This window comes from Polyodon spathula, chromosome 32 (genome assembly GCF_017654505.1).
Source record: "Polyodon spathula isolate WHYD16114869_AA chromosome 32, ASM1765450v1, whole genome shotgun sequence".
Classification (NCBI taxonomy): domain Eukaryota; kingdom Metazoa; phylum Chordata; class Actinopteri; order Acipenseriformes; family Polyodontidae; genus Polyodon; species Polyodon spathula.
This window is the reverse complement of record NC_054565.1, coordinates 1441943-1465160: the sequence shown is the minus strand read 5'-3', so window position 1 is coordinate 1465160 and position 23218 is coordinate 1441943. Positions and strand designations below refer to the sequence as shown.

At 41.8% G+C, this 23218-nt stretch overlaps 1 protein-coding gene across 8 annotated transcripts in view; it reads right to left on the bottom strand.

Annotated features, from left to right (window-relative positions):
• Window positions 1-1409: 1409 nt before the first annotated feature.
• pum1 (pumilio RNA-binding family member 1) overlaps window positions 1410-23218 on the bottom strand; it is a 507081-nt gene continuing 485272 nt past the window's right edge. For 3 of the 8 annotated variants that reach the window (XM_041234069.1, XM_041234075.1, XM_041234076.1), the window contains exons 8-22: window positions 22941-23034; window positions 20199-20315; window positions 17029-17180; window positions 13329-13467; window positions 12494-12637; window positions 11365-11661; window positions 9795-10031; window positions 8435-8702; window positions 7957-8086; window positions 7332-7466; window positions 6122-6259; window positions 5822-5947; window positions 4771-4892; window positions 4174-4390; window positions 1410-2653 (exon numbers count right to left, since the gene is read on the bottom strand). In XM_041234069.1, coding sequence (XP_041090003.1) covers window positions 2522-2653; window positions 4174-4390; window positions 4771-4892; window positions 5822-5947; window positions 6122-6259; window positions 7332-7466; window positions 7957-8086; window positions 8435-8702; window positions 9795-10031; window positions 11365-11661; window positions 12494-12637; window positions 13329-13467; window positions 17029-17180; window positions 20199-20315; window positions 22941-23034 — 2448 coding nt within the window. In that variant the 3' untranslated portion in view covers window positions 1410-2521. The remainder of the gene's footprint in view (window positions 2654-4173; window positions 4391-4770; window positions 4893-5821; window positions 5948-6121; window positions 6260-7331; window positions 7467-7956; window positions 8087-8434; window positions 8703-9794; window positions 10032-11364; window positions 11662-12493; window positions 12638-13328; window positions 13468-17028; window positions 17181-20198; window positions 20316-22940; window positions 23035-23218) is intronic. The other 5 variants (XM_041234070.1, XM_041234071.1, XM_041234072.1 and 2 more) reach the window with 5 other exon arrangements.

Below are 23218 nucleotides of genomic sequence, written 5' to 3'. Positions count from 1 at the left end.
TGGTGTATTCGCAGATATGCCAAAATGCTCAATGTCTAAAAACATTGAAAATAGGTGCCTTAAAACAACTCAATAGAGGTTCACCCTATACAATTTCTGAGGCTTGTTGTAAAATGGTGGTTCATGGAGCAATGTGATCAGATGTCAAAAATAAAGGCACACTGATCTCTGGAGTGATGAAATTGGTCAAGAACTTCAGAGTTCAAAATTATAAAACGTAGCTTGTGCATTTAAGAAAGAAAGTCATAATGTTCATGCTAGAAGAGTGATCTCTTCTGTGGGCACAGGCTCCACATTTGCTGTGTTGTAAACATAGAATCCAGTGCATGGTGGGATAATGTCACATGAAGTCCCACTGTCCACTGCGCTGCTAGGAACTGTAACCAAACTATTTTAATAGTGTTTGTACGCATTAAGCCCAACTAAACATGAAATGGTACTTCAGTGTGGGCGCTCGAAGCTGCATTAACTAGAATGTTTGAGTATGGTTCTAAAACTAAAAACAAGGTCAAAAAAATGTCGAAGCAAATGGACAATTCAGGCATTTAGCCCCCACACAAGATTCTCAAACCCTGCTAGTACTTTCTTTAAACTTATGCTAAAGAATTCCCTAAAACAAATCAGAATTAAGTGGTTCTCCTAGATGTTTGTAAAAAACGTAAGTGTGACACACATTCCTGTACATGTGCACATAAATACATACACAAAATAAACTAATGAAGAAAATCAGTATTTTCCATACCAAGAAAAGACCACACATCAAACTCACACATTTGAAATTTTGGGTGTTTTTTTTTTTTTTCTTTTGTTTCAAAATAATGATCACACATTGTTTAGAGACAATCTACAACAAGAGTTACAAAAAATAGTTGCCCAGGCAGAAGCATACACAGGATTGTGTTAACTATACACAGAGTTACAAGTGTGCTTGCAAAAGGTTCATTGGAAATATACACAAGGCTTTCATAAATGTACACTGCGTAGTGTTACAATTCTGTATTTCAACAAGGAAAAAAATTGACGGTATGTTACATTCACTTACAAGTAGACAAAAAAATGCAAAATACAGTTCATCTTGTGTACAAAAAGGGGGAAGATGTAACCCACAGTGTAAGATGAAAAGCGGCTTAAACTAAAGGATTCTGCATCCAGGTCATAGTTGTTTTTCTTAACTGCCACAAAAAGCAAAACCATTTGATTTTTTAAAAGACCTTAAAAAAAAAAAAAAAAAAAAAAGAAACTGTACTTGATCAGGATGTTGATTTCCCACAACATTTAAAATAAATCTATTTCATTTTTTTTTTTTTAACTACGTGACAGGTTAAAATCATGAAGCATTGTTTTTCAGAGTTTTCTTTACAAGTACTATGCTGTATATAAAGAAGGGCTTTTCAAAAACAAAACAAGTATTTGATAGATATTACAATTTACAATATACAACAACTATATATGCCACGACCACAAAAAAGTGTGAATATACACTGAAATGCACAGGTCTGTCTAATATTTCTTGTATTTCTTTATACCAAAAGGGTTGTACAGTTGATTCCAAGTTCTCCACATTTACATTACAGAAGGTTTACAAATGTACAATTATACAATCAGAAGTATGTGTTCACTACTAGGGTACATTATAGTTACAGATTGAACATCAAAAAAACTACAAATGTCATTTCTATATATATATGCAAAAGTCTACACCAAGTATACACTATCTATTTATACAAGCAAGACCAAAATTATTTTTTAAACACTTCTCCCGTGCGTAATAATCAAAGAGTCTGCTTTTATATTAGCAAAAGAAGAATGAGAGAAGACACAGGAAATGCATCACACCAACCCCTTTCTCTAGGATTTACAGGCGAGTAAATTTACTTCAGATTAAATCTGCAAGCACTACGTTTTCAATACTATACAAAAAAAATGTATGAAATTCTAAAAAAAAGTATTTTTGAACTATAGCAGTTAGCACAGCAAAATCTTAAATGCGATTTAAGCAAAATAACAAAAGAAACTAAACTCCTTATCAGGGCGTCGAGATTGTTGCAGTTCACTGTGGAAACGAATCCAGCCAGCTGTCCTGCAGTCACCACAATGATTATAGATACAACCGTGAAGAAAAAACAACACACTGCCCCATATGTGGGCATTTCTCTCTTTAGACTTATGTACAATAATTCTATACACCAGTGATAGATTTATTTATTTTTTAAAGAAAAAATAAATAAAACAGGACAGTTGGCTTTTTTTTTTTTTTTTTTTACAATAAAAAAACTACCAAATTAGCAGTATATGCATAAACAAATTTAAAATAAATTTACAAAGGCTTCTCGTAAAATAAATTAGCAACCTTACAAAAAAAAAAAAAGGAAAAAGAAACGAAAGCAAGCAAGCCGGCTCAGTTTAGAATGCCAGCGGAATCCGGAAGGTTGCTGGAGAGCGTCTGGGCCCGGCTGCTCCTGGTTGGGCGTTGGTGCGGGTCTGTGTGCGAGAGTGTGCGGAAGGACACAGAGGGCGTCAGTCACATGATACCGTTGGGTGGTCCGCACATGGGCCCCAGGTCCACACCGTTCTTCATATAGTACTTCTCCAGTTTGGCCAGAATGTGCTTGCCGTAGGTGTACTTGCGCAAGGTGGCAATGTGGGGCCGGATCTGGAATGGAATTCAACAGGGGGGTTTAGAAGGGACAGGTGGGGCTTTGAAAATAATCACTTATTTCTCTCATTAGTTTTCAACTCACAAAGCTATTGGTTAATACAGTGCCACAAACAGTGCTATTGCCACAAAACCAGTCAGTAGTCTCTGACATCTGACAACTGCCCTCTGACATCATGGGTTTAATTAAAAAGATATTGTTTGGAATGTTCTTAGGTCAACAAAATGACTCCAAGGGGCAATAAAACCCACAACTCTTGGGGCAATAGTTTACTACTGGACCTCGGCTCCAGTCACTATTTGTGTATTACTATGCTGTGAGTTTTAATGGGACTCATCTGTTAAAAGTGCTTGCACTGTCAGCAGCAGCAAGGGAACATCAGTCACCAACTCAGGCAAGTGCACATTTCAGGTTACATTGTTTCACTTTATCAAAACTATTAACCTACACACCAGATACGTGAGATTGTTTTATTTCCAGGGGCAAACCCAGGGATTCACATAGCTGGTACGCCAGTGCACACGTGGACTGATTAATAGAAAATGCAGGCTGTCGTTTTGGTTTTTTGTGTGCAAAGGAATGTCATTGATCTGGGGTCACGGAAGCACAAATGTGCAAGATTTTTTGCATTTTTAAAAATATTTATTTATTTAAGACCATTCCAATTGATGCAGCTTCTAAACCATGTTTTCTGATAAAATGTGCACTTATGTCTCATACCAAATAATGCTTGCTGGTACTCATGCAAGAACCTAATGGTACGAGTTATGTGAACCAGTGGACAGAACTGCAGTGCACAGTACAAGAACAGCCACCCATGCCCCCTCACACTGGTACACATCTGCACACCTCATCCTTTCTGTATTTCAGTCATTGTATAACACACCAGAAAAGAGGTTACTGATATCAGTACAAACAAGTAAACATCTACCTAAACAAGGTGAAAATGCATATATGAGAGTTCACCAAAACCCTAAAAAACACTTACTCATAAGATCAGGAGTTCTACAGTTTGTTATTAGCATGAACAGGATCTTATTAGCACTGACCCCAAAGAAAAATCAGCATTTTGGCAAAAGTGGTAGGGCTTTTACTAGCCACTAGGGCTCTTCTGCGTGCAACTAAACCCAAGTAGGTTCTGCACTTCTCCCATGGATATGCCTCCTTGCTCAAGAGTAACAGCTGAGCAGTTTGTGGTTTCAACTGGTTCATCTCTCCACTAAGATCCTTACCCAGTTTTAACGCCTCTGTGCAAGTGCAGATCATTAGCTGGGTGCAATAAAGAGCCTGTGGGCCTGTACTACACAGAGGCTTGGGTTTAAAGCAATACAGCTAGACACAGCCGTGGGAATAGTCAGGAACAGATTTAAAACTAAGACATTCCAAAAGACTGCTACTTTTCAAGTCGTTCTCTTAGGGTTATCCTCCCATACATGTGTCAAAAGCATTAATACAAACACTGGCTGTAGAAAAATAAAGAAAACAGCGGCTGTGACCGGAGGGACTGCTAACTTGCCTGTTCATTCCTCCAGCAGCCTACCTTGTGCATGACAATCTTGCGCTGGGTTGGCTCAGCGACGTCGATCATTTTCTGCACCACGTAGTTAGCATACTGATCCTTCATCATGGTGTATAAGGCACTGTGAGGGCCATCGTTCATGCTGCACACCTCGTCGATCAGCATGGCTCGCTCGGAGCGGGAGGCGTGGGTCACACACTTCTCCACCACATTGCTGTAGCCAAGGAAGAAACGCAGTCAATACCAACACCAGCAACACTGCGGACAGCGAGACACTCAGCAAACAATACCAGCCACAGGAGGCAGCTCTACACACAATTATGTGCAGGTCCTGATGGGCTACACTTTGTGTAAAAATATAAATGGAATAATGGACTGTTCCATTAAAACTTGATAGAGGTGAGTAAGTATTCATGCCAACTGTAAATCACATTCATCACTGAAGAACTATTTGGTAGTGCTTTTTCACAATACATTACTTATTCACTGATAAGTGTTTCAATGAACTGTTCAAACACCAGCTTCTCTACTGCTTCCAAATACCATAACACACAGGGTGAAGTGTACACATTAACCGAATACTGACTCCAGTACCTGGCAAACTTGTGCTGGCTCAGAACCAGGACATTGCCTCGGATTTCAGCCACTATCTTACTCTTGTCCTCTGCACGCCCATGCTCCAGAACATGTTGAATCACATAGTTTCCATACTGGTCCTGAATACAGATAGTAAAAAAAATAAATAAAACATACATCAGTATGAATGTACACAAAGCTTAACCAGCTACACAAACTGCTGCAGCTGATGCAATGCAGCGCTCTTCCACTTTCAGCATTTCTCAGAAACAACTGGAGACTACTACATGAGATTTCTGTTTGAAGAGGAGTGCCACAGAATATATAGCAGCTTCACAGTAGCCAGAACACACTAAAAGGAGCATATATTTCATTGCACGTGCAATTGTTTTAACAAACAGCAAATGGTAACTTTCAGGAAGAGTTTGGTAAATAAAACACAGGGCTTAGGAGCTGGAGGTGTTTTTAACATGACTTCCACACAAAGCCTATTTCACCAGAGACAGTCAGGTTGCTCTGGGTGTAAACAGGTTTGGAATGGTTTCGATGAGCAGCTCAGGTGTTTGTTTACCAGATTTGCTTTCCTGACCTGGGAGCAGAGACGTGATTTATGACAGGCAGATACCTGGTTACATAAAGGTTGTTGAACCTGTAAAGCCTTGTGGTATTGAAAGTCTGATTCAGAACACAAGGGCTTTATCAGGGTATGAAGCAGGGTACTGTATGCCCAGGGCAGTGGGAGGTGTCTGATTGTTCATGAAGCAGGGTGCTGTGATGCCTATGCTCAGGGCAATGGGAGGAGGGTATCTGGTTGTTCATGAAGCAGGTTGCTGTGATGCCTATGCCCAGGGCAGTGGGAGGCGGGTATCTGGTTGTTCATGAAGCAGGGTGCTGTGATGCCTATGCTCAGGGCAGTGGGAGGAGGGTGTCTGGTTGTTCATGAAGCAGGGTGCTGTGATGCCTATGCTCAGGGCAGTGGGAGGTGTCTGGTTCATGAAGCAGGGTGCTGTGACGCCTATGTTCAGGGCAGCGGGAGGAGGATCGTTGGCATGAGGTTGGTTTTTTCTACCTGCACTAGCTGCTCGGTGTGCTGGTGCAGCTCCTCCAGGATGGACAGGGTCTGCTCAGGCAGGCAGTGCTCCAGGATTCGCTGTATCACACGACAGCCGTACGGGTGGGTGGACAGGGCAAACACCTGCAGACAGAGAAAAGTCAGTCAGTCTGTCTCTCTCTCAGGGCTCCGTGTATTTGCACTTAAGAGCAAAAGCCCTGGTCAGCATACTTTAACTGAATGCCTGTTGTCCAGATGCCATTTGGATGAGAGCACTTCTGCATTTGAGTAAGTGCCGAGTCCTGCAGTGTACCTCACCTGGCTCTTGAAAGCGTCGATGATGAACTGTAAGGAGTGAGGCTGCACACACTCTATGCACTTCTGCACCACATGGTTCCCGTTTTGGTCTTTCACACACTTCAGCACATGGCCGTCAAGCTCTCGTACCATCTCGCTCTAAAAACAGGAGAGAAAAAGGGAGTACTGTAAACTCCAGAACGGGACACAACCAACAACAACAGGAGGATTTAGTAACTAGGTTTGTGTACTTCCTTATGAAGTGCATTACTTGCATTCAAGTCTGAATTGTTGTCAAAACATTTGACCATTACACAGCTCTTTCTAAATACAAACACTGCACTGCTTTTTTTTTTTTATTCTAAACTTGCTGGCATGCTGTTGGTGTGTCTGAAACTGCAACAGCTGTTCTTGTGTTGCAACAGGCAACACATCTAAAGGAATATGAAGCCACCTTGTAGATTAACAAAAGCTAGACTACAACAGTTAAATGAGCTTCATTCACGTACATCAAACTCATCTTAATCCATAATGCACTTTTAGTAATAAAGTGCTTAGCTAGAATACAAGTTGCTTGCTAACAGTAGTCAATTTTCATTATGAAACGCACATTAAAATAAATTGGATGCATTACACTGCTGCTGATTGATATTAATCATTTGTTTACTTAGTGAATTAGCTGTTTGCGCATAATTTCTAATTGTATCAATTTATACAAGTTTTATTGATTAAGGGATAACGAGAAATTAGGAATTCAACTGATTAAATCGTAAATAATTTCTTCTAGATAGCAGCCATGATCAGCAGATGGATTTTTCTGCTTGACTAACGTTTTGTAGTTGAACATCTTAATGTCTATATTTTGATGCTGTGGACATTACAGAAGTTACTCCTCTCCTCCTTCATTTATTTCAGTGGAACAGGGATCTCATGACCATCCTGATGTATCGCAATCAGTTCAAGCTCTTTCCTCTCCCTCCATCGTGCTAGTGCATGGCCAGACAAGACTCTTCTCAAACTCTAGCTCCAATCGCAGTTTTTATGTTAGTTACGTTTTTGTATGTTTTATTTTCTTCTTCAAACACTTAGCACACGAACGCTATGGAGCACACATTAAAAAACTAAAATAAAATAAAATAAATGGGGACCGTGCTACAAATACTAGAGAACGACAGAGTAGACGTGTAAAAACAACAGTAGAAGTAGTATTAAAATGTGCTCTGAAACTTACAATAACCTGCTGGTCTGAGGGAATGAACTCGAGAGCTTTCTGGATCACCCGGCAGCCATACATCTGCAGAGCGAGAGACAGAACGTGCCCGCGGATTCGCTCCGCCAGAGCCAGCTTCTGGTCCAGGCTGCCAAACTGTGGAGGAGAAAACACAATGCGTGAGTATCTGAGGAGGGATAGCACTGCAGCACGGGCAAACTAACATGTGTGCTCATAACCAACACCCCCTGCACAGCTGGAAATACCTACCACTGTTTATTTTTCACAGCACTCAAATTAACATTCATAAACCCTCCACAATGGCTGTAATCTAAATTTGCAGGAGATCATGAATTTCAAAAAACCTCCAGAGCTAGGGAATGCCCATTCCAAGTTAATACAATTGGATTGTTTGAGTGACACGTACACACAAGTACACATCTTCACCTACCTACAACGATAGAAGCCTCTGCTTCACAGGAAAGTTTGTAAAACCCTATAATAATCACGATTTGTCTAATGTTACAAAACTAGTAACAAAAAAATGAATATGCACGTTTACTAATATTCCATCAGGTAGGAAAAAAAGCTGTTCAGGTAACCTAGACCCATCTGCCAGAAGACAGGTGGTCAGAGACACACTCACCTCAAAGAACTTCTGGATGACGTAGTTTCCGAAGACATCCACCATGAGCTGGTAGGCAGCCTGCAGGATCTCATTGAAGACCAGCTGCCGCTCAGCAGGTGTGGCTCTCTCCAGCTTCAGCTGAATGAACCTGGACAGGGAAACAAACACAAACATGCATCAGCAACACGGCAGGGATACGCTCCACTCCAATCGCACAGCCAGAAGAGAATATACAGTTCAGAAGACTTAAGTAAAAAAGAAATGTTGCAGCTTTTTTTTTTTGCATTACAAACCAACAAAAATGTACACAGTACTACTGTTACAATACCACTTGAGTATTGCTGGTTACAAATCTAAACAGGCTCATCCCCGTGCCTGTGCTTACTGTACCAGAATATAGATGCCCATTTAATATCCACGAGAAAGACTCAACAGTTTTTCATGAAGTATTTGACTAAATGAATGAACAGACCCCACACTGGACCCCCTCCCCTACCTGGAGCCGTGCTGGTCCTGGGAGAACTCCATGATGTGCCCTGCGATCTCGCGCAGCTGCAGGTTGGGGTAGCGGTTGTTGCGGAAGTCCTCGAGCAGGCGGCTGCGTCCCGAGGGCATGACGTCGGACATGCCATAGCGGAGCCGTGAGGACGGGAAGAGCTGGCTGCTGGGGCTGAACAGGCTGGAGCCGCTGCTAGCGCTGCGGTACTTAGCCTCCGCCCCCGGCGCGGCCGAGATGTAGCGCCCGCTCCCATTGGTCAGACCACCTACCAGAAACCAACAGGCAAAACACGGGGGGGGGTCAGGATAACGAGGTGATAACTACATACCTGCAAGAGTCATATAGTAATGTATTCCTAACAGCAACACCCCTTTTCAGAAGTATTATGACACACACTATAACTTAACATAAAATGACCTGGTAGTAATTTTTTTTGCTTTGTTTATTTTTTTCTCCCACTACAATTCGTATAATGTGTACAAATATTTTGCATCCCTTCATTCAATCTGCTTACAAATGCAAATATAAAAAAGGAGACATCTGCAGGCCTCCTGATTTTAAAGCCCCCAGCATCAAAGCAACTACTCCTGAACCAGCCTGGCTCAGCCCACGAGTCCGCAACGTTCTCAGTGAGAGCAGTGTGTCATCATTGTCATGCGACAGCTTAAAAGTCTAATGGATGGTCTCACAGAACCAGACTAACGGCTATCTTGGAATCATTCAATGTTAATTCAGGTAAAGTAGTCCAAGACTAGTACTAATCAAAGTCTGTGAAACCAGCTGTATAGGGTCTTGAAATATTTTTTTCCATGAGTTTTAACCTTTTATTTTCCAGACAAGGGCGTGTATATTTAGAATAAGGCGGCTTGAATGTTACTTGATCCTGCCGCTATAAGCAATAGGGGTGTAACGATTCACTGTGTATTGATGAATCAGGATACTGTCTGTACATGAAGCTGTTTAACTCTGTTGTAGACCAAAACCAGAATAGCTCACTAATTCACCAAATGGTTCCTGAAGGAAGAATGAGTGCGTTTTATTGTTGGAATAAATACACTCTTTGCTATCCTATTTATTTTGTCAAACGCACGTGTGCAGAAGACCGTATACAGGACAACTATGAGGACACCATGAAGCCTGCTTAAAAAAACAAAAAAAAAGTACTTGCAAATAAAAACCAGTATTGAAGTTATTCCCCTAACATGGTACGCATTTATTAGACCTACAATAACAAGTGGTGTCCGACAATCTGACCATTAGGGTTTATTATTGAATGATCTAGTTATACGTTTACTGCTCGTGGCTGTCTAATCACATTCGGAAGCTGCAACTCTGTGTGTAACCCGGCCTCGCTCACCCAAGTTGAGGCTGGTTGAGGACCCGTGTGTGGACAGCGAGGGGGGTGGAGTCAGCGAGTGGCTGGGTCCCTGGTTGGGCAGTGGCATGCCCACCGGCCCCGGGGATGAGGAGAAGCCCAGCCCATTGTAGAAGCTGTGGCCGATGGGTGTTAGGCTGTTCGAGGCCCGCTTGTAGAGATCCGAGCTGCTGGTCAGGGAGTCCCGACGAGAGCCACTGCTGGTGTTCGAGTTCGGAACTGCAATGAGACAGCAGACACGGAAATTAAAACAAACAGAAGGGAAATGGAAGGGAGCAAAGGAAAGAGGAAAGGACAGATGCTAAAACCGTTCTGGGGTACTTCTCAAACTGCAATGCTTCCTCTACTTGACTTGCAGATACTGAAAACTGAATTAACATAGGGCCCATACACTAAAGTATAGTGCATCGCAATTTACTGTTGAACAAGAGAGCACTGGAAAGTGGATAATGAAAGTTTAAATTAACCTAGTAGGAGATTAATTCAAAATTCAACATATTAGGCAATGTTCAGCAGGTGTGTCAACCAGCTTAAATGTAAAACAAACTCTGCAGCAGCACAAGTAGCCCACGAGGAGAAGGACAATATGGTCGACACCTGTGGTCACAGTTTTGATATGAGCGCTGCTGTAGCTGAAGTACAGATAGGCATGCTATGAAATGACAGCATATCAAAGCAGTAAAAAGAAATTGCCATTGAAATCTCCTATGTCTGATTCCTCTATATTGTCACCTGCATCACCACATCAGGCACATTATTGAAATAGCCAGGTGCCAGCAGCCCTGCTAAACCTACTCTAAACTGAGTAAGCCACACTGAGCCTGTAGCTTTACTCTTAGGAGTTATAAAGGGAGGAATAAACTATTTAACAGGGATCTGATGATTCCACAAACTCCTAGCTCCTGATCATTTAAATGACATACTTCATTAAGGGTAGTTCTGAAACCCAGGACTGGGTGTAGCAGGACACACTGCAGTTTCTAACCATAAGAACATAAGAAAGTTTACAAACGAGAGGAGGCCATTTGGCCCATCTTGCCCGTTTGGTCGTTAGTAGCTTATTGATCCCAGAATCTCATCAAGCAGCTTCTTGAAGGATCCCAGGGTGTCAGCTTCAACAACATTACTGGGGAGTTGATTCCAGACCCTAACAATTCTCTATGTAAAAAAGTGCCTCCTATTTTCTGTTCTGAATGCCCCTTTGTCTAAACTCCATTTGTGACCCCTGGTCCTTGTTTCTTTTATAAGGCTGAAAAAGTCCCTTGGGTCGACACTGTCAATACCTTTTAGAATTTTGAATGCTTGAATTAGGTCGCCATGTAGTCTTCTTTGTTCAAGACTGAACAGATTCAATTCTTTTAGCCTGTCTGCATATGACATGCCTTTTAAGCCCGGAATAATTCTGGTCGCTCTTCTTTGCACTCTTTCTAGAGCAGCAATATCTTTTTTATAGCCGGGTGACCAGAACTGCACACAATATTCAAGATGAGGTCTTACTAGTGCATTGTACAGTAAGACCTCATCTTGAATACCCTGCCCCACTCCCACATACCTGCCGTGCCAAAGCCCCCCAGTGTGGATCCCAGCGTGGCTCCAAGAGAGCTGCTGCCCCCGAAGCCCAGCGAGTTGTTCCCTGGCTGGCCGGAGCCCTGTGAGAAGAGGGAGCTGCTCTGGGAGCTGGTATTCAGAGAGCTGTTCCCGTAGAAGGAGCTAGAGGCCAGGTTGCTGCCTGGCTGCTGCTGGGGCTGTGGCTGCTGGTTACCCAGGGTCCGGAAGGGCCCGCTGGCTCCTCCAGCCAGACCTCCATTTGCACCACTGGCAGAGGCTGCTGCTGCCGCTGCTGCCACCGCTGTGGAGAGGGGAGGGAGTTACATGCAGGCTTTCAAATGAACTATATTAACATGGGAGTGCAGACACTAGGGCCATATTTCCCAAAACATTACGAATGGTCAACGTTTTGATCTACAATGTATACTCATCAGGATGGCTGCCAAATCAAAACTTTGACCAGAAAGTTTGTTGCATCACTTTTCTTTCATAAACTATATTCTTCACTATCCCTAAATCCTATTGTGAATGCTACTGTTTTTTGTTTTTTTTAAAGTAAACCATGGCTTTGACATATAGCAGACCTGGGTACAAGAACTCCTGTCCCCCACAAAAAGGTCTGATTGGTTACTTGCCATTTTGCTAGGTCCTGATTTACTGGTACATGTGAATGAGTAAATCAACTGGGCAGCAGTTTTGGTACCCATTTTGCTTTGGGGACATTAAACACTTTCTTTCCGAAACCATTCAAAAAACATGAACTAAACTCAGAGCTCTTACCTGCTTGGGCAGCCATAGGAGATGTTTTACCCTTAAAACATTCCCAGCTGGTTCCATAGACCCTGATCAGAACTATTCAGGATTTAGAAATACTGAGAGCTATTTAAGTTCAATGACTAACGTCTGGACTATGTCTTTCTCAATGTCAATTGAAGACAAAGCACCTCTCACTAGAAAGTTAGTATCTGTAAATATAGCACTATTGAGCATTTAATGGATATTAGGAACGGCACTAATCGTCTTGGGCTGCCTTACCCAAGTTAATCAAGGTCTGTGAAACTGGCAGACACCAACAACAATCGCTCTTTCATTTGAAAGCACCCGTTTTGAGCCACACTGGCGCATACTCTTACCTGCCTGTGCAGCTGAAGGACTGATGAGGAGTGGTGCTGGGCCCATAAGCCGAACCGGGCCCCCCAGTCCACTCCGTGCCCCTGCATTCACCACCAGGGCTCCCGTTTGGTCATAATAGGCAGCTGGCGCCAGAACTGGATAGCCTAGAAACAAGGGCAACATCTCTGAATCAGGGGGGCACAACCTTCAACTGCAGGAACTGAGTACAGTGGGGGCTTGACTGAGCTTGGAAGACCCCTGACACAGAGAAACCAAGCAAGCAAAAACAAGGTATACAAGACAGACATCTGAGTGCATTCAGAAGCATCCAAAATCCTCCAATACACACACTAACACCATGTCTGATGCCCTCCCAGAAACTGGTGACATATCATGGCTTAATTTGATAACTAGTGGCTTCATTATTGTGTCTAATGATAAAGCTGTTAAGTGTAACTTGAGTATTGGAACCAATAAAGGAAACTTATTAACACATCAATTGGTATTGTGCGCATTCATTTACAGACATCACATTAGATTCCTTACATAACACTGTGGCAACAAAGCAGGGATTAAGCAGTTCCTACAGTTGATTTAAAAAAAAAAAAAAAAAAAAAACACTTGATTAGAAAAATGTGTATCATTAGTTTACATTTTGCAGCTATATATGTACCCTAAGGAGAACAAGATACTACGAAAGTTATCTTATTCTAATGCCATTCACAGTAACATAAATGGCTGCTAGTTGCACAATGTACTGCTCGCTGCACAATCTCTGTTTAAATGTCCATGTCAGGTCTGCTGGTCTGTAGCCACGCTGTTACATTAACATCCTTCCCTGCCGACTGCTCTCACCTGGCACTCCGGCCGCCAGCCCCTGTCCAAAGGCAAGGGCTGAGTTCACAGCGGCGGCCGCTACCAGCTGGTCGTTCTGCTGCCCCTGCTGACTCTGGTTCGGGGTCAAAGGCCGTTGGTTGCCACCTGCACGGAGAACCTGAGAAACAAGAAGCAAAGGTCACTCAGGTCAAAAGATCAGTCTGCTCCACCCATCTTCAATGTAAAACTGACAAACATGGGTTCATCTGGGAACTTCAAGGCAGGAAGTAAAACTATAAACCAATGCATTCATGCAATAACAACGTACCTGAGCAGTTAGAAAGGAGCTAATCCGATTACAGCCTAATGCAATCTGAACCTACTATGAGGCAAGCAGTGCATGATAGTTTGGTGAAGACTGGTGCAAAATGAAGGCAGCTATTGGGTTGCTAATGTAATTTGTGTGAGAGAGATAGACTGACGCGATCAGCGCACAAGTGTCCACAATTTTTTGAATAAGGACCCTAAAAAGGAAGACTGGTTACTATAATAGTCAAAGTTACTTTGTTTGGATGTCTTTAAAAGTCCAGGTTTTTTAAAGGTCAGTCGAGTGCTGTTCAATTCCAGATAGTCTTATATTTACTGTATATTAGGTTGACTGTTAGGTTTGAAAAACCTTTAGCACAGGTAAGGCCAAGGCCCACTCGGCACTGCCTGACACAGTTGCGATACCTTTACAAAATCCCTAAAAAATCCCTGGGTTGAATCAGGTACTTGTCTCCTGAATGTATTGGACAGGGCAATGTGATTTTACACAACAGCACAGATATGAATACAGCAGTCTGACACCACATTACAAAACTGCATTCTCAGCGAGCGTCACTATTGCCAGGCTAACATGTCAAAGCCCACCAATGCACCTTGCTAAAGAGAACATGCCCCGTTAGCAGCAGAGCCACAGTCCACAGGGTCCTAGTGCCACCCAGACATGTGCGCGATGGGCTGCCAAGCATTTAAAACATTAGCTTGGTCAGGCAAACTCAGGACGTTTCCCATTCATCGTTCCGTGAAGTAATTGAGCCGTAAGCATGCTTGAATTGGCTAGATGAGGTCTGAGGGTTATGCCAAATGTAAATAAAAGTAGTGCTAAAACAAACATGGAATTCACACATTCGGACATCTGGAAGATTCACACAAGTATCTGAATATTCGTTCATTTGCAAAAGGTTATCAAAGCCCTTATATGTAACATTGTATTAGTTTAACACCAGCACCACCGTAGCTGCTTTTTGAAGGGCTTTTGCAATTCATATTTAAATATCTCGTTCATGTCCATTCTTAAGTGTTACTAAATATTTGAATTAAATATCCATACAGTGTTTCAGCTGCAGAATCGTAAAGATGAAGTTAAGCACTTGCTTCTTCAGCCACCAGACCCGCAGTTCATGCAGCTCACTGAAATCGATACAATAGAGCCGACAATTTAGTCTGGGCTTTGTAATAAAATCAAAGTCATTGTGAAAGAATGTATTATATACTCCCTTTGAGTGCTGAAACACTAATTAAAGTCATTCTATACATCATATATTATCATTTATTTTATTAGCAGTTGTCACAAAATTTACGCACACTATCACAATACAGTGTGATACAGCTACACTACTTTTCTCATCTGCCTGTCCTCTGAATCAGCTCTCAAGTTTGTAACTGTTCCTCTGCACTCCACTTCACTCCTCAGGCAGAACAACTGTGCCACCCTGAGTGTGTACAGGTGTAAAAAAAAAAAGTGCTTTTTCTAAGCTCTCTGCACAAATCAGTGACCACTGGTACTGATGCTAAATGAAAGCCAGAGACTGTTGCATTTTACAACGTAACAAAAGTACGCCGCGCATTTTCTGGATCAAACGGCACGGCTGCATCCTGTCAAAGGCGGTACGCGCACTTGGCCGGTGGATGGTACGTTTTTTTTTTATAATGGTTTTGGACCTGGCAGCCGTCAGCGCTTTGGTTTTGTACAAGGAGTGCACTGGCAAAACAATCACTCGGAGGGACTTCAATTTGCAGATAGCCCTGGAGCTAGGGCAGAAATATTTTGATAAGAGACACGAAAACCAACTGGCAAATGCTCCTCAACCTTCAGCCAGTGCTGCGCCCACTGGCACACAGAATAAAAAAGACAATGCCAGTTGGCTAAATGCAATAAAAACAGAACTTTTGATGTCTGCGTCCGTTGTGAAAGGCAGTCTGTGGCAAATGCACTGGTACAGTTGAAAAGCGTGTTTTCTGCGTAGACTGTACTAGGAAAGCTGTAATAGAACTCTGAACAGACAGACAGAGCCTTTGAACTCTTTCACTCAGAGTGCGGTCACGTTGCAGAAGTTATGTTAGATTTGTTTTATGCTATTTTTATAAGTAGTTATATGTTTTATGTTGGGTGCACACAGCTTTCTACACCCGTTTACACAGAAGTTTACTGCATAAAGTTTATTTTACTACATTTCATGTTTTTGTATTTGTGCTCATTTTGGAAAAAAGAAGTTTCATTTTCAATTTAAATACAGTGTTTCTGCTCTGAAAATATTATGTATGATGTTTGTAAATAAAAATATGAAGTTGTATCCGATTTTTTTCATATCAAACCTGTTTTAAAATGCAGCCGCACATTTTGCAGGTGTGGCGGTTGTATGTAGGCTGTGATCTCGGCAGTTCCAATGTTAAAAATGTCACATAAGAATAGGTTGTGACGGCCATATTTCACCCCACTGAATTAACTACAGAAAAATAAAGGATGCCATGCAGTAGTTAGTTAAAAATAATAAACAGTTTGTATTTCAGGTAAACAGTACATAAAGTAAACCCTGCGTTTATTTTTCTAACAAAAGTGGCCAGGCATTTTCATAAAGTACCATTGCTGTTTACCTTCAATAAACTCAGATAAAATACACTTGAACTGTTTAATTTCCCTGTTACTGCATTCTACATAAAAACTAGGATGGCAGCATGAAAGAAAAACAAAACATCTCGTATTGTGATCAACATTTAATTTGCAAATTGGGCCAGTGCTGCAAAACAGGAACATTTTGGAGTGTCGTACCCAATCTATATCACATGGCAGATAGAAACGGACCCCGATTCTCTTACTATGTAAAGATCACGATTTGGAAGCTGGTGTTGCTTGTGCATGCTGATCTGGACTTTACAATGCTGAAGTTTCATATCCAGAGTAAATAGGACTATTTGTTTTATATAAACTCAATTTTGGAAACTGCCGCACACATTCAAGGTGGTAAATCGTGCAAGGCAAAACACGTCCTGATGTGTAATCGGGTAATTACTGGCAGAAACAAATGTTTTTTGCCTTCGAAAGACATGTAAAAGGAGACACACGCACACACACAATGTGTGTTCGGATATTTGTCCCAGCACTAAAATAAACACTTTTCCCCAGATCACTACAGAAATATTCAATTGCAAAAAAAACAAATAAAAAACACCATGCAAAATACTACAATCAATGCAACCCCCCCTCCCACACAGAATACATCAGATTACCAGAGCTTCTGAATAAAACTGCTTGTAAAAAACATTGTTTCAGCGAGTGACGATAAAGATGTCCCTAAGAAATTCTTCAGTGCACTAAAATGGAAGTTACATAAAACACACAAGCAATCACTGCTGAATGCATGCACTACACTTCATGCACAACAAGCACATACTGGATATCACACACACAACATACCTGCTGCTGGCCCTGCTGATTCTGGGATGCTGCTTGCTGATTGGCAGAGTTGGTTGCCGCAGCAGCAGCTGCAGCCTGCTGCTGAAAGAGGTTGGCTGGATATACTCCCCAGGGGGTGACTCCATAGTACTGGTGGGGGACCACTGCTGGGCCTGCCAGGCAACAGAGGACGGGTGTTGAGAGGAAGGAGAGACAACAAGCAGGCTGCCCACACTGCTGCACACCAGCAGGGACAGTGCACAGCCAGGGTCTGTCTGGTTAACTGGTTCAAATGGCTTTCCCTCAATAGAGCTAATCCTGCAGGTAGTCAGCTGAACCCCTGCACTGTCGGAGGAGGCGAACCCTCAATAGAGCTAATCCTGCAGGTAGTCAGCTGAACCCCTGCACTGTCCAAGGAGGCTAATCACTGCTCAGACTGGATTTCATTACATAGAAAGCAATTACAAGATCAAATCATCTTAAATCATCTACTAGCCGAATGGAAAGGTCTGAAATACCAGACAACTGGATCTTTTTTTTTTTTGGGGGGGGGGGGGGTCTAAAAAAAAACCCCACACAAACTCAAACATTAAGTTATTTGCAGCTTTAAATGTAAAGCACGTAAGAAGTGAAGCAGCCAGACATTTCGGATAGTGTGTTTGTGTGTGTGTACAGTGCATCTTTTCCACATAATACTGAAATACTAAAAGTCTTTTAATACTAAAAGTCTCTCCGGACCATTGCATCAGGACCATAACATACACCTCTGTACGAAATGGAGGTGAACAAACTCACCCAGGGCCCTCTTATCACACACAGTGGCCATGGACATGTCCCCAGTACCAGGGTAAACTTGCGGTACTTCAAGGCACATCACAGTATACCACGGTTGTCGTGCGGCACAGCTTGAAGTGTAAAACCAACATTTCCTTTTTGCACCAGAGTGCGCGGGAGAGCTCGTCAGAATCGAATACACTGTACACGGTTGTTCTTTAACAGATGCTTTCTGCTTTATTGATTCTCTTGAGGGTATCATGCGAGCACTCTATTAACCCTTTGCAATCCATTTATTCAGGGCTTGTCAGGCACATCAGGTCCAATTTATTTTCTGATCACTCGTTTTATCACCAAACTGCAAGTCATTATTTTATTACCTCAAAAAGCTCTGCAAATGTCCGTGATATTCTTTGCAGAAGCAGCTCCTTTGTTTATGTCCATGTTATCTCTGTAGTGCATGGGGCTATGAGGTACGCCCCCTTTTTTTCGGCTTCATTCAGCTCCTATCGGTCTCACTCTGCCATTGAAAGGTTTTCGCTGCTTTTTCCGGAGAAAAAAACGACTAGAGACCTGTGCTTTGTCTTTGATGATATCGGACTGGAAAGGGAAAACTGTAATGTCGGACCGCAAAGGGTTAAACACACTGCGATGCAAAAGGGTTCATTAATTTGCTGAATTGAGAAATTGAAAAAAAAATCTGCCCAAACAAATTCAATTTAAATTTAAATGTTTCAGAGGATTTAATTATATTTAATTATATTTCCTTTAATCAGTAGATGCTGGTATGTTAAATATCTGAAAAGTGTGGGTCAGTAATTGGTGCAAAATGCTAATTCTAAATGTTAACATTTTTGCAAGTATTCAAATCAACAGATGTAATTGTTCTGGCCAAGTTTCATACAACTCATTACTAAAAAAAACCCTGAAAGGCTTCTACAAAGCCGGATGGTTGAGTGGATTAAACTGTTGTTTATTCACGCAATCCCATGCAAGCAATCAAACAGGTTTACTCTCCAGATAAACTCTACAGCCCCATATGGTTTATAACAATCGTTAACATGTCTAAATGTGTGCCACTTAAAAATGTCCATTTCACTTCTACGGTTTCCTGTAAAATGTCGCTGTTACACGTCTGTAATAAGTTCTTATTTACACATTGTCGGAAATGCACTTTTTAGAATGTTATATTTAATGAATCAGCAGTTTCAAATAGTTAACGTCACTTTCAACTGCAGGACTGTGTGATTCTGAACAGTAATCTTGCTTGTTAATGTTGAGCACTTCACTAAAATGATCTCAGATAATTAAATCATCTTCGTTCACTGTAGTATTACTCTTGTTCTATGCTAACATAGCCTGACCTCACGATAGGCACGGTAACAAAAGTACAATGTTACAATAATAAATATTCATTTTGTTTCATCAAACGTTTGTAAAAAAAAAATACCAAATTCCAGTTGTCATCATTTTATGTTTCCTAGCCAAAGCAAGACTAAATCTTATGCTGCTTTTAGGTTACATTTAGGTTTTATACTATTGTCACTTTCTCCCATCAAAATATATATCTTAATTTGAATCTAAGAGTTAACTTGTCAAACAGTTCCTGTTTAAAACATGATACAGTGCCACATGATTTGAGCCAACTGGATCTGGTGTAAAGAAAAATGAGCCACTCTGCCAGTTCTTCAGGGCATTTTCCACAAATTGATTTGACATGATTTATAATAAACACACTGCCTGGCACTGCAGTATCAGCCAGCGCTCCTAACACAGTACTGGGGACCTCCTCAATGGAAGCCACTGGTTCACTTTTCATGTCCCTGTTTGGGGAGGGGAGAGGGGTTTTGTTTGTTTATATAACTTTTAAATATTAAGGGATTTAGAAATTGCATTGTAGATTGGTTGAATAGTCCATAAGGCACTCATTACTTACTTAACAGGCTTCCACTAGAGGGTCAAGTGAGAGTCGAGGACAGTAGCTTTGACAGTTTTGTAGAACTGTCAATTATCATTTTCAATGTCTTTTGTAATACATGCACAGAATGAATTAATGGAAATCATGAACTACATTCCAGTACATCCCAGGGGTGGAAACAAGACTCATATTGCATAGCTGTTTCTCTCATTCTAGGTTTTAATGGGTAAATATTTGACAGGGGAGAAATATCTTCCCATCAAAATGTTTCCATAGGGAAGACAACAGCAGGGGGTACACGTGCTCGAGAAGCTCCCAGTGTCTAGGTAACAAGCTCAGGTGTGTCATTAAAATCACAGCAAAACCAGGAGTGGATCAAACTGCTGTGCAAGGACAGCCTTGCATATGAACTTTCATAGACAATTCTTTGTATGTTTGTTTTATTTTCTATCACTCAAGCCTCAATAGAAGAGCAGAGGGTGCGAGGATCTTCTCTTACCTAGCGTGGCGGCCGCAGCGAGCCCTGCTGCGTAGGGGTCCGTTCCTGGGGGGGCTGCACTGATGATGTACGGGTTTTGAACAAAAGCGGTGGGAGCAAGACCTGCTGAAAACACACCTGTCAGTAAAAACAGACTTCAATAGGATGGCAGTCCCACACATCCCTAAAACAGTCTCCACACATCTCTGTAAAGCACCTGACTTAGAAGTGACTCACACTACACCTCTCATTTAGGGGGGGGTTCCTGATTCTTTGTTTTAACTGATTGTATGTGCATTACCTGCTCAGACACTGACCACCCAACACCATCTCACCCGATGTGTGCTTTAACCATCTTCACACTGAACTAGACATAACAATGCAATGTCGTTCTCCCAAAGAGCTCGGCTATATTGGGTCTGCCAAGACCTTGCCTGCAGGGGACTGAACCTTTAAACAAACATCTGGGAGGACGAAACTACAACCATGAAGAATGCCCCCTTCCCAACCCACCGAATCCTAACCTTAGCTTTCCTGACTGCACTCAAGTTAATAAATGTGAAGTACATTTGTCTGCAAAAGTTGTGTCATCCCAACTAGTCATCGATATTTAATATCAGACTTTCCAAGTAGAACAAATCATTTAGATATTCAAATCAGAGGTGTCACAGGTCTGTGTATCCTCATTGCCCTGTGCATAAGAAAAAAAAATTCAAATAAACAAATTCAAAGGGGCTAATGGGAAAACTTGACAAGCATAACAAGTTTTTCTATAGAAAAAAAGATTTTAGATAATGATGCAATTTACACTCTAGGATCATTCTACACACCGGGGATGTTTCTGTGACCAGCATAATTACTGGTTTCCCCAGACTGACACTATTTAAAAAAAGGTTTCCTTAATCTCCCGTTTCCATTCACAGTCGTTTTCAGGGCAACAGTCATCTCACCAAGAGACCCTTCACTCCTCAGGGCTAAGTGAAGAATTCATGTCAATTCTCCCTATTAGTTATGTTGTACCAACCAGAGAAAAAGGGACGGATTATATTTTCAAAAAATCCTGACACAGCACAACCCCCTTCTTTGGACCCCAATAACATTCAGCTCTCAATACTAGTTGCTGAAGTAGTGAGACCCTCTCTCTTCTAAATTCATAATTTAGATGATTAAATGCATTAAAAATAAATAAGTGTTTGACCACAAACAAATACAGGAGACTGCCCTACTCGGCAGTGATCTATCTTTAAATCAATAAGCACCCTCCTGCCTAAAAAAACGGGTGTCTGAGCTTTTCCGTTTAGCTTTGAACTTTTTTTTTTTTTTTTTTTTTAACACATCTATGCAAGCAAAATATATGGGTGTTGTACTTGTCTGTCAAACATGAGAAAGCACATACAAACCCCTATAACAACAGACACACACTGGCTTGCTCTGGTAACACACCTATGAGTTTTAGTAAGAGAATGAGGGGTGGGGGCTTCTTAACAAAGGGCTCTAAAAAAACATCTCGGCAGGCTGCTCAGTCACGTGATCATGTGGTAGAGAATTCTAAGCAGAGAATCCTATAGCCCCAGTCCCTCCACCTCCAACTGTGAAACACATTCCGGAACTCCCCAGAGATCCCGCTATCTGAATGCCATCACCATAGAAACAGGGAAACAGAAGAAATGAATCTTCCAAAGAAACTGTAACATGTCAGGCTGCTCTTGTTGGGTTCATTACTGCACAGATCACTGAGCGCCTGGAATTGGGTGGGGAGGGTGAATGGGAGCTCAGCTGGTTACAATGAGTGACTATGGATTCCTAAATGAAGCGCCCCATTTAAATAAATACAGCTGGCCGACATTGCTGATACATTGATCTTCATTAATAGGAGGTATCAAATTAACCTTATAACAGCTTCACAACCCAGGCGTGCTACCAAGAACGATAACGCAGTATTGAGAACTATTCTGACAGAAATGTAGTGAGGCAGTACAGTGGTCTGAACCTGAGGGGTGTAGAATTCAGACAACTTTACCAACAAGGAAGAAGAACAAGATTAGCATGGGGCAGTGTAGGATGAGGCAGAAGCATTGTTGTTTGAGTAGATTATGCACGGCTTACTAATAACGAAGCCTTTGCATTGCTTACAAATAACTCAGCACTCTGAATAGCTGATAGGTACCTCTACAGCACATATGGGTATTAGTTCTGTTGCTACAAAATAAAGCTGCATTCAAGGGAAATGTTTTAAAAAAAAATTAAAAGCCAATGAAGACAAGTAATAATTGGCTAGAGACCAGACTAAAGCCGAGACTCTCAGAACATGCGACTGCATTGTATGTTAAGTGTTTTGTGGCTGCCTCTAATTCAAGTTGCACACACATTGCTGTGTCAGGTGTCATTCAAAGAGTTGCAAGAAATACACATACAAGTCATCAAAACCAAAACAATAATACAATGAAGAGCTGAGAGTTTTTAAGCTGTTTATATTGGACACGTTGTGGTTTAAACCTTTTGAATGCAACATTTTGAATTAAACAAGCCTTGCATCAGTGTGGGTGGAGTGTTAGCAGGCCTTCATTAGAGAGGTAAAATGAGGGTGAGGTGTTTAGCAGCACTGCAAACTGCAGACCCCATTATAGTGGAACGAGGGTGGAGAATTATACAGTCCCGTTCCAGGACAGAGGGTGGGGGTATTGAACATTTAAAAAAAAACAGGCTTTGACGCACACACCTGTGTTTGTGCACCACAGCAGTGGATTCCTCGAAAGCTCTTACCTATGTGTGGTTGCTGGGCAGCTGCTAAGGCATACTGCTGCTGCTGTGCTGCTGTCAGCTGCTGGACCGCCAGGGCACTGGGTCTCTGGAACAGCTGTAGGCAAACAGGGCACAGAAGCACAGTTAGAATGATTTTAGGGCAGCAACATTTAGCTTATCATGGAATCAATCCAATCTCACCTCATACAAAGTAACACATCGGAACCACAATTAGTGCTAGGATGAGCATGGGTTTTTATTATTTCAATATGCTTTACATTTGAATAGGCTGGAAAACA